The sequence below is a fragment of the Cicer arietinum genome, chromosome 3 (genome assembly GCF_000331145.2).
Source record: "Cicer arietinum cultivar CDC Frontier isolate Library 1 chromosome 3, Cicar.CDCFrontier_v2.0, whole genome shotgun sequence".
NCBI classification, from domain to species: Eukaryota; Viridiplantae; Streptophyta; class Magnoliopsida; order Fabales; family Fabaceae; genus Cicer; species Cicer arietinum.
The window spans coordinates 51,059,269-51,076,598 of record NC_021162.2 but is presented as its reverse complement, the minus strand read 5'-3'; the positions used below and the strand labels follow the sequence as shown (position 1 = coordinate 51,076,598).

General features: G+C 27.6%; 1 protein-coding gene and 1 pseudogene across 1 annotated transcript; one reads left to right on the top strand and one right to left on the bottom strand.

Annotated features, from left to right (window-relative positions):
• The first annotated feature begins 3,012 nt into the window (after positions 1 to 3,012).
• On the top strand, positions 3,013 to 6,673 carry LOC101513352 (G-type lectin S-receptor-like serine/threonine-protein kinase At1g11330). Its single transcript, XM_073366450.1, has 7 exons — positions 3,013 to 4,516; positions 4,733 to 4,910; positions 4,942 to 4,954; positions 5,035 to 5,245; positions 5,452 to 5,689; positions 5,769 to 5,919; positions 6,020 to 6,673. The coding sequence occupies exons 1-7, from the start codon at positions 3,214 to 3,216 to the stop codon at positions 6,326 to 6,328; spliced, it is 2,403 nt and encodes an 800-aa protein (XP_073222551.1). The 5' UTR covers positions 3,013 to 3,213; the 3' UTR covers positions 6,329 to 6,673.
• A 5,462-nt stretch (positions 6,674 to 12,135) lies between these two features.
• LOC101513024 (disease resistance protein Roq1-like) overlaps positions 12,136 to 17,330 on the bottom strand; it is a 7,559-nt pseudogene continuing 2,364 nt past the window's right edge.

Sequence of the window (17,330 nt, the reverse complement as noted above, 5' to 3'; positions counted from 1 at the left end):
ATTAATTTTATCTATAATTAAGTTCTTACAACTTTTGTTGTAAATAAATAAAACTCTTATAGTTGTTGTAGAGATTAAAAGAATTAAATTAAGACGTCCGTAATATTTTTTTTGTTATCTTCTTTCTACTAATTTATAATAAACAATAAGATAATTAAATATAAAAATAATTTCTTTTTAAAATAAAATAATTAAATATAAAAATGTTCTATTGTTAGCCTACCTCTTGCCCCTCCACATGTAAGAATTCAACGTTCTCGTAAGGCTGCCCATCAGATATCTTTGTTGGTATTGACTAATTTAATACAATGTCAACCACAACTAATCTCAGATCTAGAAGATATATATTTCTCTTCCATATTTTAATATCAAAATTAATTAAAAAAATAAAATATATACTAATAATACGCATAAAGATTTCAGAAGTTGATAAAAGAATATCAAACTAAAATTTTAATCGTAATCACTAAATTAATTTCTTTTATATATGACTAATAGTAAAGAATAATGCAAGATCTATAGTTCAACTAAATTTTAATTCAATCCATATTAAAAAACAAAATTGTTGTTGTTTGTTTATATCAATTAAATGAGGTATTTGATATGACTAATTCAACTACATGTTGATAAGTTATATCTAAATTTGAGAAAGTGCTCAAATTACGAATTTATTGTCTCTATAAATATCTCACTTAGAAGAAAAAACAAACGATATCACACCATTATGACAAACAAAAATAAATATCGCACTCAAATGATGATATTAAAAACAAAATACGAAGAAAAAAATTAAATTTATGTAAAAAAATCACTTATATAATAAATGAGATGATAAAATAGTTTAGAGGGGTAATTACAGACTAAAATATGACATTAAACTACTCCTCTAAAAGATGAAGAAGAAGAAGAAGAAAAATCTTAAAAAAAAAAATTATTAAAAAAAAACAATATAAAAAAATAAAATATTATTTAAGTGTATAAAAATTATAAATGCATATATATCACTGTTATATATATTTATCTCTCTTTATTTCATACCTTTTTCTTATAGGTTCCTCTATTACTCCTATTATAAATATTTTATATTTAAAATCACGTCAATTAATGGTTATGGTATGATATCCAATATTACCTTTTGAAATTGAAATTAGAAGTAATACTTGTCGAGTAAGTACTTTGACATTGACAGCACACTTTTTTTCTGGAATTCACTTTTGACACCACACTTACTTTTCAATAATTAGATTTTTTACCTCTATTATCCAATTTCTTAGTCCTACATGCATACTAAATAGTTCATTTTCTAAAATCCAATTTTAAAATACATGTGTATTGAAAAACTTAAAAAAATATATTCTAGTACGCAGTTCGCAAAAATGTAGGCAGAAGTGAAACAAAAGAAATAACAAAGAGGAAAAGTGGAAGGAATCTTGTTGAAGAAGATGAACAAAACAAGATTTGGAACATACAAAAAAAATAGTAAAAAAATAAAAGAAGATGACAGATTTAGGGCCTGTTTGAAACACTTCTCATTTTTAGTTTTTAAAAATTATTTTATAAATTAGTTTTAAAAATGAATTTTTAAAAAGATTATAAAAATAAAATCCGTTTGACTATCCAATTTTCAAAAATTATTTTAGAGAAGAGAAAAAGAGAAAAGTTGTTTGGCAATCTAATTTTTTTAAAATAATTTTAAAGATCAGAATAAAAAAACTAGTTTGAATCTAATCTATTTTTTATATTTAACAATAAAAAGTAAAAAAAAAAGATATATTTTTTGAAATATAATAATTCAACTAATACACAATTGATTCTTTGAGAAAAAAATGTTTAAACAGCGCAAATGCACTACAACATAAGTTTTTTATAATTTAATTAAAATTAACTAAACTCTTTTTTTAATTTAATTTATTTTAAATTAATTGACTAATAAATTACAACTATCATAGATTCAATATTTTTACTATTTTATCAAAAATCGTATACTTACTAATTATAATATTAAATATTTGAAAAAATTTCAAACAAAATTGTTTAGTAATTAAAAAGCAAATGAGATTTTAAAAGGAAAAAATAAATAAATTGAACTAAATCCCATTATTATTCCAACGCTTGAGAACGCTTGCATCTATTATAATTGAAGGCACACATGAAATGTGAATACAACTAAAGTGTACAAATCACCTGTTGAAAAAAAATTACAAATAGACTTTATAATAATTACAAAGAATGCCATTAATGAAAATGGCATGTTTTCCGCCTCTTTTTTAGTATCGTTTGTTTGGAGTATAAAAAATGAATAGTAAAAATTGAAAAGCAAAATATATTTTAGGTGTTTTGATTTTTTCATTTTAAAAAGAGCAAAATAAAAAATAATTTCTAAAAACAGTTTTACAAAATTACGTGTTCAAACAAGTTTTTAATTTTTTTGATTTAAAAAACTAAAAAACTGTTTTTGAGAACTAAATCAAACAGGTCCTTAGTTTTAGAGTTTATTTATTTTTCTTCAAGTTTGGTGGAGTAAAAAATATCTTCTTCATCACGTCATGTGGCTATTGACTGACTGTATTAGTTTTAGAGTTTATAATTAAATATTATTTCTTTTACAAAAGTATTGAAAAATTTTAAGCAGTACCTTTTTTTATTATACCTTTATCCACTATTTATTTTTCTTCCTTTTTAAATTTTCTATGAACAAATGTATTCTAAAAAAAATTCAATTTAAAGTTTTCAAACTCAGTTGATATTCACTTTGTTCCCCACATTTCAGTTGATGTACAGTCTGATGAGGACAATTGATGATACTTATGGGTTAATTTATTTTGTGGATTTAAATCACAACTACTATGTACAAAATTATGTTCGATATCATATAGTTTGTACTTATATTAGTTCTCATTTTATTTGATAAATGGTCATTATATTTTGTATTAAAATGAACAATTTAAGATAAAAAGATGTCTTAAACTAGTTTTACTCAATGAGAATGAGACTTTAGCCAGCCCATATTGATCATCATTAAATAGTGTGAACATAAACTGCTTTTCTAAATATGCCGTTTGCACGACATAAGCTTTCGACTCATAAGTCATAGACGACAATATTGAATGTTTAAACAAGAAGAAAGAAAAGTTATTATTCTTATATGAAGAAATAAAAAAGAATGCACATAACTTCTTATTTCTTTTAGATAAAAATTTGTTCATTTCAATCATGTGTTTAAGCAAGTGCAAACATTTGATCTCTACACTATTAGTATTATGTTGTTATTCATTACATGTTCTTGTTGTTGCCAAAGACAACACCACATCATCACAATTCATGATCAAAGACCATGAAACTCTAACCTCAAATAGTGGAAACTTCACCTTGGGATTCTTCACACCTCAAAATTCAACAAATCGCTATGTAGGAATTTGGTGCAAAACTCAAGACTTTGTGGTATGGGTTGCTAATAGAAACCAACCATTGATCAATGATTCTTCTGGTGTTGTTACAATATTCAATGATGGCAATCTTGTACTATTGAATGGACAAAACAATGTTCTTTGGTCATCAAATGTTCCCAACATTACAACAAATTCTAGTTTCCAACTTTCAGATGATGGAAACCTTATCTTGTTTGAAACATTAACAGGAAACAGTATATGGGAGAGTTTCAACCATCCAACAAATGTAATATTACCAAACATGAAACTTACAAGCTACAAAAGAAGTAGTGAGAAAGTAAAACTTACATCATGGAAAACACCTTATGAGCCGTCTGTTGGAAACTTTTCTTTAAGCGTCGAACGCCTGACTATTCCGGAAGTTATCATTTGGAATGAGACTCGGCCGTATTGGCGAAGTGGTCCTTGGAATAATCAAATTTTTATAGGGATAGAAGACATGGGATCTCTTTACCTTAATGGTTTTCATTTTGAAAAAGATGGTACGACAGGAGCTGTTGATTTGTATTTCAGAGCAGACGACTATGGACTTGTAATCTATAGACTGAACTCACAAGGCCAAATTCATGAAAATTCTTGGAGTGTTGAGAAAGAGGAGTGGCAAGTCACATGGAGTAATCGAAGATCGGATTGTGATGTTTATGGTTTTTGTGGTCCATTTGGAAATTGTAGTTCAAAAGTGTCACCACATTGTAGCTGTTTACAAGGGTTTGAACCAAGAAACAAACAAGAATGGAATCAACAAAATTGGACTAGTGGATGTGTTAGGAGGACAGGCTTGCAGTGTGAAAGTGCAAACAATGATACCAAGAGTGCACATGGTAATGAACCAGACGGTTTTTTGGAATTTCCTACGGTTAAAGTGCCTGATTTTGCAGAATTGTCATCAGATGAACAAGATGAATGCAGAAGGAAGTGTTTGATGAATTGCTCTTGCACTGCATATTCATATTATTCTGATATTGGTTGTATGTCTTGGAATGGAAATCTAATTGACATACAACAATTCGAAACTGGAGGAGCTGATCTATTCATTCGCGTAGCCTATTCTGAACTCGGCGTCTCAGGTATATATTTTTGGGAGGAACTTTTCCCACACCCCAATCTCACTAATAAAAACGTGAATTATGTGTTGTCCGGAAATATACTTTTGGACAAAATATGCTGTCCAGAAGCACACGTCCGGAAACACATGTGATTTTTTGAAATGTGGGGTGGAGAATATATTTTCTGTTTGGACATAAATTCTGCAGTTTTACATTTTTATTCTTCCTTAATCACAGATAAAGGGCACAAAGGAACAGTCATCATTACAGTTTCAGTATTAATAGGAACTACTATAATTTCCATTGGTGCATATTTCATTTGTATAAAGGCTTCAAGTCCCGGTAAGTATCATTGTTGTAGATTTAAATTTTTGCAAACAAACTCACATTTTATTGGTATTGTTGAATATATAATGTAAGCTAACACATGTTTGTCATTGTTTTGGTCCGGTATACAAGGTATGTTAAATCGAGCAAAGTTAATCATGTTTGAAGTCGTTAGTTGTTTAACTTTTTTCTTTCTGATATTGTATTTATAGGGAATACTGCAGGATGGTAAGGAAATAGCCGTTAAAAGACTTTCAAGATCATCGGGACAAGGACTAGAAGAATTCATAAATGAAGTAGTAGTGCTTTCTAAGCTTCAGCATCGCAATCTTGTTCGCCTTTTAGGTTGTTGTATTGAAGGAGATGAAAAGATGTTGATGTATGAGTTCATGCCAAATAGAAGTTTGGATGCATATGTGTTTGGTTAGTTCTTTTGATGGCTTCAATGAGCCTTTCATAATTTACTTTATCAATCATGTGTAGTTTTATTTTAACAATAGTTTCACTTCTAGTGACTTTTCATGAAACTTTTTAACATTGAGTTTTGTAGAAAGCATTCTTGACAGAAGATTTATATGCATATTCAGATATGTTCAAAATAATATGTTGTGACGCTTTTAATCTTATAGATCCATCAAGAAATAAACTTCTAGATTGGGAAAAACGCTTCAACATAATAGAAGGAATAGCTCGTGGATTACTTTATCTACATAGAGATTCCAGGCTAAAAATCATACATAGAGATTTGAAGGCAAGTAATATTTTGTTAGACGAGGAGCTGAATCCAAAAATATCAGACTTTGGTATGGCCAGAATCTTCGGAGGGAGTGAAAATCATGCCAATACACAAAGGATTGTCGGAACATAGTAAGTGTACCTTCTTGTTCGTCTAATGTTTGAGCAACATACTTGAAGTGTCGATTGTTAAATTTTAATTTCAATGCAGTGGTTATATGGCTCCAGAGTATGCAATGCAAGGAGTATTTTCAGATAAATCAGATGTTTTCAGCTTTGGAGTTCTGCTGATAGAGATTGTTAGTGGAAGACGAAACTCAAGCTTTTACGAAAGCGAAAATGCTCTTACACTCTTGGGATTCGTAAGTCTATAAAAGTAGATATATTAATATTGAAATGTATGATAGAATTTATGTAGAATTTTTCTGATAAAACTTGAATTCAACTTTTGTTTCGATTTAGGCATGGAATCAATGGAGGGAAGACAATATTTCAACTTTAATAGAACCAGAAATATATGATCAAAGTCATCATAGGAATATTTTGAGATGCATACATATAGGACTTCTATGTGTACAAGAATCAGCTATAGATAGACCTACTATGGCTGTAGTAATTTCTATGCTTAACAGTGAAACCATGGACCTTCCTCCTGCAAGGGAACCTGCATTCCTCCTGAGACAGAATATGTTGAATACATTCTCTTCTGAAGAAATAGATGAATTGTGTTCCAATAATGCTGTGAGTATGACAGATCTTCACGGAAGATAGGAAATTGAAGCATTGTGTAAATGATTCATCTTCATCATTGATATTGCTTGCACTATGTATATTTATAATAGACATAACAGAATTCTTTGATTCATGCTGTCTCATCTAGTATGACCAAAACTTTTTTTTATAAAAAAAGTTCAAATGAATTGGATTCTGAAGGCTCACCAGAGTCCGTGCATGTCTCAAGATTCATAGAGCACTGATAGATGTGATATACTTACAAATTATTCATCAATTAAGTCTTTGTCCTGACGGTGAAAGTTGAACTCACGCATTTGTGTGATATGAGTCAACTCATTGTCAACTAAACCAATTTTGTTAGTATGAAAAAGACTTTTGTTATTGATGTTATTGGAGCTATATGGAAGATTGAAAGATTGAATTCTATTAAGGGAGCTCCTTTTGAGTAGGAGTTACTCTAGAAAATAGAGAGAGAACAGTGTAAACGTTGCAGCAATTATGCACGTGTGTTCACAAATACATGTGATAGGAAAGACACAAAGTGATTCTTATTCAGAAAAGAATTAAAAAATCAGAAATTCGAATAGGGATAATAAACTTACACACTTATAAGGCAATGTAAGCACTCTTTGCAGCATACAGTTTGTTGGATTCAAAAGCATTTCCATGACATTATCTGCCAAATGGTATTAAATAAAAAAACAATATGGAAATCTTCACTGTGGTATCAGCAACAACAAGGGAGCATTACAAAACCTATGCGGTTTTGGCGCTAAAAGTTACAATGATGCTCAAGAGTCTTTAGATCATGTGTAAAGATTTTAAAGTAAAAATATGTCTATGATCCTTTAAAGTTTAGGTTAGTTTTCTAATAGATACAGTAGGTTTTTATTTTTTTTCTTATTTTAATTGTAGTTTTTGATCAATCGTGTATGACATAATTTATTTTATTTTATTGAAAATTTTGTTAACTATTTGAAAAATATATTTATAATAATACTTATAATAATGATGCGATTTAATTATTTTTGGAAAATAAAAACAATAAAGATATAAACTAGAAATAAATTGATATAATTTAGGAAGATGCATATTGAAATAGTCTTGATGATAACAACAACTTTTTTAACTCTACAAAACAAATCGGCTCCCTTTCATTTACACTTTCTCGGTATTCATCCTTACCCTTACCGTTGGAATAAAGAAGGAAAAAAAAATGTATATAACTAATAGCTACTGTAGGTTAGAAAAAAGAAAAGGAATATTGAATTCTAAATAGTGTGCAAGAGAGAGGAAAGAAACATTGATGCAGTCACGACGAGAGAAAGAACAAAAATCAGTTCTAATGGTATATGGTGTTGTGCAAGGAACTTTCTCCGACTTCGTTCAAATTTTAGTAGGTTATCTCTACCTTTGAATTTGACTTATTAATGTTTTTACTTTCTTTTTCTGATTCAATTTGATAAAATCTTTGATTTTGAAACGATGATTGTTGATACAAAATTAACATTTGTAAATTAAAATATTGATTTTTATATTAAAGTTGTTATTTTTGTTACTGATCAAAAGACTAATTTTTAGTAAATGGCTTTAAGACGATGGATAATTTTGAAAATGATGTTTGAGACTAATTTTTGGTAAATGGCTTTATGATGATGGACAATTTTGAAAATGATTATTATTATTATTATTATTATTATTATTATTATTATTATTATTATTATTATTATTATTATTATTATTGTGTAAGAAATCATTTTTTTGGTTTTAAAAGCAAAATTGTGATATAAAATTTATTTTCGTAGAAGTGTTCTTGATTTTCTTATCATATTGAAATAAAAACCTAGTTTGATTAGAGAAAATGTTTATCTATGATAAAAATTAATTTTCATCCGGTAAAAGTCGTTACAAAGACTAGATTGTGTTTTAATCAATAAAAGTAGTTGCTGACTAAATTTTTATTTGGTTAAAATTTTATGTTATAATAGTTTGAGCTTTGAAGAAATTTTAGAAATTTTATTGATGTTAAAAATAACAATGTTTCCAGAAATAATAAATAGGTTGAAATTTGTTATAATTATTCTTTTTAGAATGTGTTGTGATTTTTATGAGACAATTGTGTGGATGTTGTGTTGATTTATAAAATGAAAATAATTTTATGATAGAATTGTTAATTTGTTTGTAATAATTAAAATGAATTTTGTGTTGAAGTGTCGTTAAATTTTATTATTAAATTTTCGGAAGTGAGCTAAGGAAGTCTTAGGTATCCTTGATGCTTGTTGTATTAGAATTTTGGTCCAAAAGAAATATTTGAAAAATGACATTTTTCTTTTATTTTATTTTATTGGATTTGCAATGAGACACTAAATATAAACTCAAAATCTCTTTTTATTGTTACTTGTTTGTGTGTTTGCTAATTTGAGAGAATTTATATCTTTTAAAAATATAAAAAAAAAATAATGTGTCTTAAAACCTTAAGCCAACACCAAACCTTGAATATGAATTAAGGATAAAATGAGTTATGACACTAAGTGAGTAGTAAATTAATTTGTGAAGATGTAACATTTTGGAGCAAAGACCGCTACGTAGGAACCTTAATAATGACACTCATAACGGTAAGAGCATCACTCCATTCATTTTCCTACGTGAATTATATGTGATATAAATGTATTGTGATATTGTGTATTGGTTGTGTTTGTGTGTTATCTTCAAAATAAATGTTATATGATATGTTGTTATAATGATTGTGTTTGACATGTTCAAATTGTGGAAAATAAACGTTATATGATATGTTGTTATAATGGTTGTGCTTGACATGTTGTAGTTATTCAAGGTGATGACTTTATGTCTAAACCAGGTTGGTTTAGGACAAGATTGAACGATTTTGAATGCTCTGGTTGAGTGATCTATTTTGTTACTAACTAAGGTGACTACATTCATGCATGCATTGGTGGTCTGAACCTAGTTACGAGTATGAGACGACAGTTCATTGCAAAAGCAACATGATTCAGAAAAATACTCAGCGGGTACTGAACATAAAAATATGAAGAGCATTTGTCCAATGGTGGGACAAGTCCAAGAGGGGGACATTGTCCAATGGAATCATGCATTGACATATAGTCTAACAAATAGAATTTGTGCATTTTGATTGATTTGTATCTTTGGTACTTTGTGATTTTAACTATTAAATGAAATATATAATTTATTTATATTTTTTTTATAACAACTATATGTGTATGTTTATTTGCTCTATGTTTGTTAGTTATTTGGAGATTACCTTACATTTGACAGGACGTCGCATATAGTGTTACTTGAGCGAATAATGTCACATTCAACCTGGTAGGAGAAATACGAGGAAGTACAATAACATGCAGTTGGAGGCTCTGAGATACTTTTGTACTGGTGTTAGGCTTGTTGGGTGAGTTTTTCACAAGCCTACAAAGTTATGACCAATTAAGATTTATTTTTGGGTAGTAAAACACCAAGTGTTTTGACTTTAGGAGTTTCTTTTGTTTAACGTATTAGCTTTATTTTGTAATTGCGAATAATCTGATTCATTATTTTTGAAATACAATTGAAAAATTTATTAATTGATTTTAAAGTAAATGAGAATTTAAGATAATTTTATAAATAAAAAATGAATATGTATCTTTACGTTTAGAATTTCGTTAGTTAATGTCTCAAAAAAGTGGGATGTTATAATTTTCGTGATTCAATTAAAATAGGCAGACCAAAAGCACAATCAAGCCTAAATTTTTATATATAAGATATAAACATAATCAAATTACATATTTTATTTTTGGCTTAATTGCAGTTTTGGTCCCCCTATTAATTCAATTTTTTTTAATTTTTTAATAAAATAACATAAATATTATATAATTAATTAATTAATATAATTCATAAAAATACATAAAAATAAATAAATAAAAATTTTAAATTACAATAAAATTTTAGTAAACCCAAGTTCCAAATAGGCATTTCTCAAAGGTTTTTTTTTTAAAAAAATTATTATTTCAATTTTTATTGAAATAACAAAAGTAATATATATATATAATTAATATAATTCATGAAAATAGATAAATAGAAATTTTAAATTACGATAAAATTTTGGGAAGTCTAAGTTCTAAATGCCGATTTCCCAAAGGTTTTTTTAAAAAAAATTATTTCAATTTTTATTGAAATAACAAAAATAATATATATAATTAATATAATTCATAAAAATAGATAAATAGAATTTTATATTACGATATAACTGTAGGAAGCCCAAGTTCGAAATGCCGATTTCCCAAAGGTTTTTTAAAAAAAAAAATTATTTCAATTGTTTTCAATTTTTATTGAAATAAAAATAATATATATATATATATAACTAATATAATTGATAAAAATACATAAATAGAAATTTGAAATTACGATAAAACTTTATATTACATAATTTATTCATAAAAAACATCACAAATTTGAAGTGCTGCAGAAGAACTACTTCCACCTTGAGTCAAGTTGGATATTTGATTCAACGGACTATATGCATTCCAAAAGCTTGAAATTTAAAAGTTTTGTTGACACATATTATTCAGTAACTAGGTAGCAAACTTATGTGTATTATGATGAGTATTGAACGTGTTATACAATAATTTCTCTTCGCTTGATGCAAATGATAGTCGACGATTGTCTTCTTGATGTGGTTGTTCGCTGTCAAAATTAAATTGTTCCCATGGCATGAACCTGTAAGATTTATGTGGTGTGTGGGAAAAAGTATGAGGAGGCGATTAAGTGTCAGGAGGTGTTGGTATATAATGTTGATTTTGTTGTATTATGTTGGACATTGATTCTTGGAAAAAATGTTGGCTAGATTGTGGTGGAGGTTGGGGGTGAAATTTTTTTTGACTATACTAAATTGTGGTGGAGGTTGAGGGTGAAAAAAATGTTGACTAGATTGTGGTGGGGTTGGGGTGGATTGACCCGAGGATTAACCAATTGGTTTTTTACAGAAATATATATCGTTTAGAATTTTTACAAAACCAAACCATGTATTCATAATTTGGTATGAATTCAACATTTAGAAGTTGACCGTGAACCAAACCATGTATTTGATATATTTTAAAAAAAAAATAATAGTAGTTTAGTGTAATACATATATTTTAAAGAAAAATATTTTATACGATTTTACGTGTATATACGTTATCCAATTAATGTAATACTTTTATGTGCGTTTGACTGATGTTAAGTATGCACGTAGTTATATTTCAATAATTTATAACTATTTTCTATTTTTAGTTATTTTAAAAAAAAATAATAATAATTATCTTGAGATAGAATTGATATTGTGTTTGATTTCGTTTATTTTTATATACTTGTTATGTCATTGTGATATAATATATATTTATTATGATTTAGTAATTAATATAAAATGTTGATGTTATATTTATTTATTTTATAATTTTGTCTATTTTCTAATATGTTGGTATTATTATAATGTGAGTATTTTGAAAAATAAGTATAATTGTAGAGATTATTTTGAATGTGAGAGTTTCAATTATTAGCTTTGAAATATTAATAATATTTTATTAATGAAATTGTGTTTTAAAAAATAAAATAAAATAAAACTACTAAAACCTAAAAGGAGACCAATGGGTTTGACCCATGTGTGAACCCTAATTGTTAAAAAAAAAAAAAAAAAAAAAAAAAATAGGAGTTGGACGAGGCCGTAAAACCAAAGAGAAACACAACCACAACCTATAGTTTGACATCAACGATCGATAATTGTTCTGAAAAAGTTTATCCGTTCTCCTCCAAATTTTAGTATGTCGTTTTATTTATTTAGGTAGTCAAATAAACATACTTCCTCAGATTTTTAACCATCCAAATTTCTCTCTAAAATTCCTCAGATTTCCATTAGCAAACGAAGGACTGCATACTTCTATGACGTTGTTAGGACACATGTTAAGAAAACACACATCAAGTAAGCTCTCCATGCCTTCATAATAAATACGCATGACTGCTGGAATCACTAGTGATTGTGAACCAACTTTTTCTTTATGATTATTATTGTCAAATAATCGAAACCCGCGACAACCATAAGCAGTTATTATCTCAAGTTTGGGCAATACATGGATACTACTTGGTAACTGAACCATCCATTGGCATTCCCTCATGAATAGTTGTTGGAGCCCAACAAGATTACCTATTGAAAAAGGTAACTTATCTAGTGCAGTCTGATCTAAATAAACATCTCTTAACTTCTCCATTCTTCTCAATACTTCAGGTAAGCTCTCAAGACGCAAGCAACCCCTCATATCCAAAGTCTCTAGAGAGGACAAGTTGATGTTGTGTACCCAAATTTCTAGTTGAGTGCATCCTTGAGCATTTAATAAAACAAGTTTATCAAGAAATCCAACTGAATCATGGATTCTAATTAAATTAGTACCGTTGTAAAGACATAGTGCCCCAAAATTTGGTACTCTAGATAAACTAGGTAATTCTGTTCAGAACTTGCAGTCTTCAAAATTCAGAAAGCTCAATGTTTCAAATGCCTACACAACAAAAATAGATGCCTAAAATTATTAGGTTAAATCTCGACCAGAAATACATGTTAGTTTAATGTCAAAAAACATGTTAAAGATAGTATTTATATTTATATATTTGAAAAGAATACACACCTTAGGTGATTTGAATGATTTAAGGCAGCTTTCAGGAAGGTTAAGTATCACAAGATTTTTGGGATTGAAATCATATGGTAAAGAGGATGATGGATATCCACTCCAGTCAAGCACTTTCAAGCTATTTAGTAGAATTTGAGGGCCTCTTGAAAATCTTGCACTTCTAATTATAAAGATTTTTAAGTTCTTCATCTGCCTGAAAGATTTTCCACTCCATTCCATTCCACCTCGCTATCTTTGTTCAAGTCAACAATTATAACTTCAATTGCATCAGTTCCCTTTCACTTTGAAATCATAATTTATAAAGTAAATGTTAGGACTTTGTCATCAACATACATGGAGAAATTCACAAATTATAAATCAGCGTCCTTTTCTGCGAATGGTAATAAAGTTTGTCAAACATTTTTAATTGATAATGGAGAAGAAACAATATTGGAAACTTATACATTAGTAAAAAATGTTTACAAAGTAGATATATTCTAACATACCTTATCTTCTTCCAAAACACTAACAATGTCCTCATCAAACCATAATCTACTGCTTCTACCAGGAACTAATGGTGATTCCTGCCTCGCGATTTCTCTTCCATGTCTTTAGGGGTGGGAATAGGCCAGGCCAGGCCAGGCTTTAAAAGGCCTGAGCCTGGCCTACGATGAATTTTTTCGGCCTAAGCCTGGCCTACGGCTTATGATAGACTTTTTTTTTCGGCCTGAGCCTGGCCTACGGCCTATCATGGCCTGACCTGTAAGCCTATTTAAAAGCCTTATTCACATTAAAAATAATTTTTCTAACAAAATAATTTTAGAAAAATATGAAAAAAAAACACCCTTTAAACCCTAAAAAATGATTTTTGGTTTAAAAGAATAATTTTTTTATTAAAACAAACGAACCCATTATTATCTCTGAAACAAATGGTGTCAAACAAACTCAGATTATTACATCTCAAACAAATCCTCTCGTGCAACATCATATTTAGTAATAATATATATATATATATATATATATATAAATAAACAATTATTTATAGCTACATGATGCTCTACACATATCGATTTATATGATTCTCCATATACCAATACTAATGTGTATATGTATATATATTAAATAAAAAAATGATTTTTCTAACAAAATAATTTTTTAAAAATATGAAACAAATACCTTTTTAACCCTAAAAAATAGTTTTTGGTTTAAAAGAATAAATTTTTTATTGAAACAAACGCACCTATTATTATCTCTCAAACAACTCAAAATATTACCTCTAAACAAATCCTCTCAAACAACTCGGAATATTAGCTCTCAAACAAACACATATTCAGTAATAATAAACAATTAGGGTTTCTAAATTTATATACTAATAATATATATAAAGATAACAAATAAATAGTATTGGTTTTTATAAAATATAAAGTAACAAATAAATAATATCGATTTTTATAAAAAAAAATATGTTGTTTTGGAGTGAGTGCAATGGAAATTAGAAGAAGAAAAAATAGAGATTGAAATACATATAAAATATATATAGCCCGGCCTGTCAGGCCTAATAGGCTTTTTTACAAGCCTGAGCCTGACCTATTTACATAAATAGGCTTTAAAAACAGCCTGAGCCTGACCTTTTTATTAAATAGGCCAGGGCAGGCCATGCCATAGGCCCCTGTCGGACGGCCTAGCCTATTCCCATCCCTACATGTCTTGAATTAAGTCATGCATTCTCACACAACCATTGCCATCAATTTTATGAGAGATTTGTTAGTCACCACTTGAAGGCCATCTTTCGCATGAAAACCATGTTAGTATTTCTTTAACATAGCTCTTTTCGTATGAATTGAAGAAACAAGCGATGTCAAGAAAAATGCCCTTCTCATCTTCTTCCAAATCATCATAGCTAACTTTAAGTATGTTGTGTATATCTTTATGTATAATTTTTTTCATATTTATCTAATGCTGATTTCCATACATCCAAACTTTTGCCAAACAAGTGAGAACCTATCACCTCCAAAGCCAATGGAAGACCATGACAATAAGATACTGCATGGTTGACAACATTAACATAATCTTGATCCATTTTTTATTTTTGAAGGCATGACAATAAACAATTCGAGAGCCTTTTCATGTTTTAGCTGTTTTATAATAAATTTATAATAAAATATAATTACCCTTACATATGATATTACAAGACAAAAACAAAATTGTTTCTCAATTGTAAATTAAATAGGGTTATTTTTATGAAGAAATTATTAATGTATATGAATTTTGAAAATAATTTTATATTAAGCGATAAAAAAGAGTCTAAAAAATGAATCTTATAATAAAGAAGGGAAGGGTAAACCAATAATATTTTAGACGAAGGGTACACGACATTGTTGGATGCTGTCTAGTAATATTTACACAACATAGAGATAAGATCGACAATGAAGCAATACTTTTCCATGTACGATGAATGCCCCGTTAAAGTATCATTAATTTCTATAACTTCAGGAAAAATAAGTTGTCACTACCTTTTTTTCCTTAAGAAAAATACCATAGAGATCTTGTTTAAAAATAAATTGAAATTTTTGTGAATTAAAGCAATATATATTTCTACTTAATAAAAGAATAATAATAATAATAATAATAATAATAATAATATATTTCTACTTCAGAGTTATAAGGTGTTTTTCTCAAACAAATGAAACATGTAATAAATAGATATTTCTTGTAAAAATGAGCAAATATTTGCTTGGAAAAAATGCATGAACTGTATTGAAAAATCAAGAGTCATTAGAAAAGTATAGTCACGTGGTTGAAAAACAATGAATTATGTTTTAAGACCGCTAGTATATATTTCATTTGAGTCCTGCTCAAAAAACAAAAATTAAATTGACTCATGTACCTATTACAATCTCGTGACTTATTCCATGCATATTTTTATTTATTTAAATTAGATTAAAATCCACACGTTGTACGAATAAATATAATTTTTTTAAAAAATATTTTACAATATTATACATATAATTTGATAATAACTTAAATAAAATTTCACGATTTTGTCTTTAGAAAAAATATATCGGTAGGTTGATGCGTCAATGTTGTCTATTTACAATTTTAATGTGTCGAAACATATTTTATATAATGCAAACAATACTTAAAAAATATTACTTGAGATAACTTTTTTTCTAGTACTGAACCAATTTACTATATTGTACCAAAATTAAAAATAATTTACTATTTAAAATAAATTAAAAATATATTTTAATATATAATCATACAAAAAACATTCAATATTTCAGATAACATACAAATTTTTTTATAAGTCCATATCAACAAGAGTATAATGAGAATAAAAAAGAAAAGACGTGTTGAAATAATATAAATTGAATTTAAAGAATTTTATAATTCAATAACGAATTGTTGGTCTAATTCTAAATGATATATCTCTTTATCTGGTTTGAATATTAATTTTAGTTATCTAATAAGTGACATGAGATATATTTATTTATTTTATAGATCTCACTAAAAATAGCTATTTTTTATTAAAAGATTTTATTTATTTATTTCCGGATGATATTATGTAATACTCAATTTGAAGAAATTAAATGATTGTAGAAACTAAAAATGTGAGATAGGTTCTCATAGACATGAATTATTTCTTATTTTTCATCTAAAAAAATCTTAGAGAGTTGAGTGTTAAACTATTTGACTCGATATGTCTAAAGATGAGGTGAAAAAGATATTGTAGTTGTCATCATATAATATAGTATAACTTATTCATATTCTCATTGAAATTTAAGAGATGTGTATTAGTGTTAGAAACTTGTTTCAAATTTCAATGTATATCCGAAAAATACACTGGATAACACATAATATACTATGTAATGAAAAATAAGCACATTTTGAAAGAAAAAGTGATGTATTTAGACCAAATGTCAACAACAACAATTGATCACAAATATATCAAATTATATATAAATAAAATTAAAACTCAAAGATGTAAACTAAAAAAATATATGAGTTATCACACTTTTTGCTTATCTAAAAGGAAAAAAGTGTGAAAGTATGTAATGAGCATACGAAGAGTTGCAGAGGGACCTAATCATATATGTTGTTGTCTTCTTATTTCCAGATAAAAATAACATGCGATATAAAATAACTTCTCTTAATTATAGTTTGAGAAAACTTTAAAAGGAAACAATATATTAATTGAGATTTAAAACTATAGGAAGCACCGTTACCAATAATGATGGAGGAACAATGAGTGTCGAATAACTAATATTTATTTATTGTAATTTGTAACTCATGAAACATGAATAGTTCCACAAAATATTATATGCAAAAATAATAATAGTAAAATATGTGTTAAAACAAAAAAAAAATGTGCTAAGTAAATTGCATGTGTAAAATAATAA

Coding starts and splice junctions, on each gene's coding strand:
- LOC101513352 (XM_073366450.1), top strand. CDS start 3,214: ATGTGTTTAAGCAAGTGCAAACATTTGATCTCTACACTATTAGTATTA. Junction 4,517..4,732: donor TTCTGAACTCGGCGTCTCAG/GTATATATTTTT, acceptor CCTTAATCACAG/ATAAAGGGCACAAAGGAACA. Junction 5,690..5,768: donor CAAAGGATTGTCGGAACATA/GTAAGTGTACCT, acceptor ATTTCAATGCAG/TGGTTATATGGCTCCAGAGT.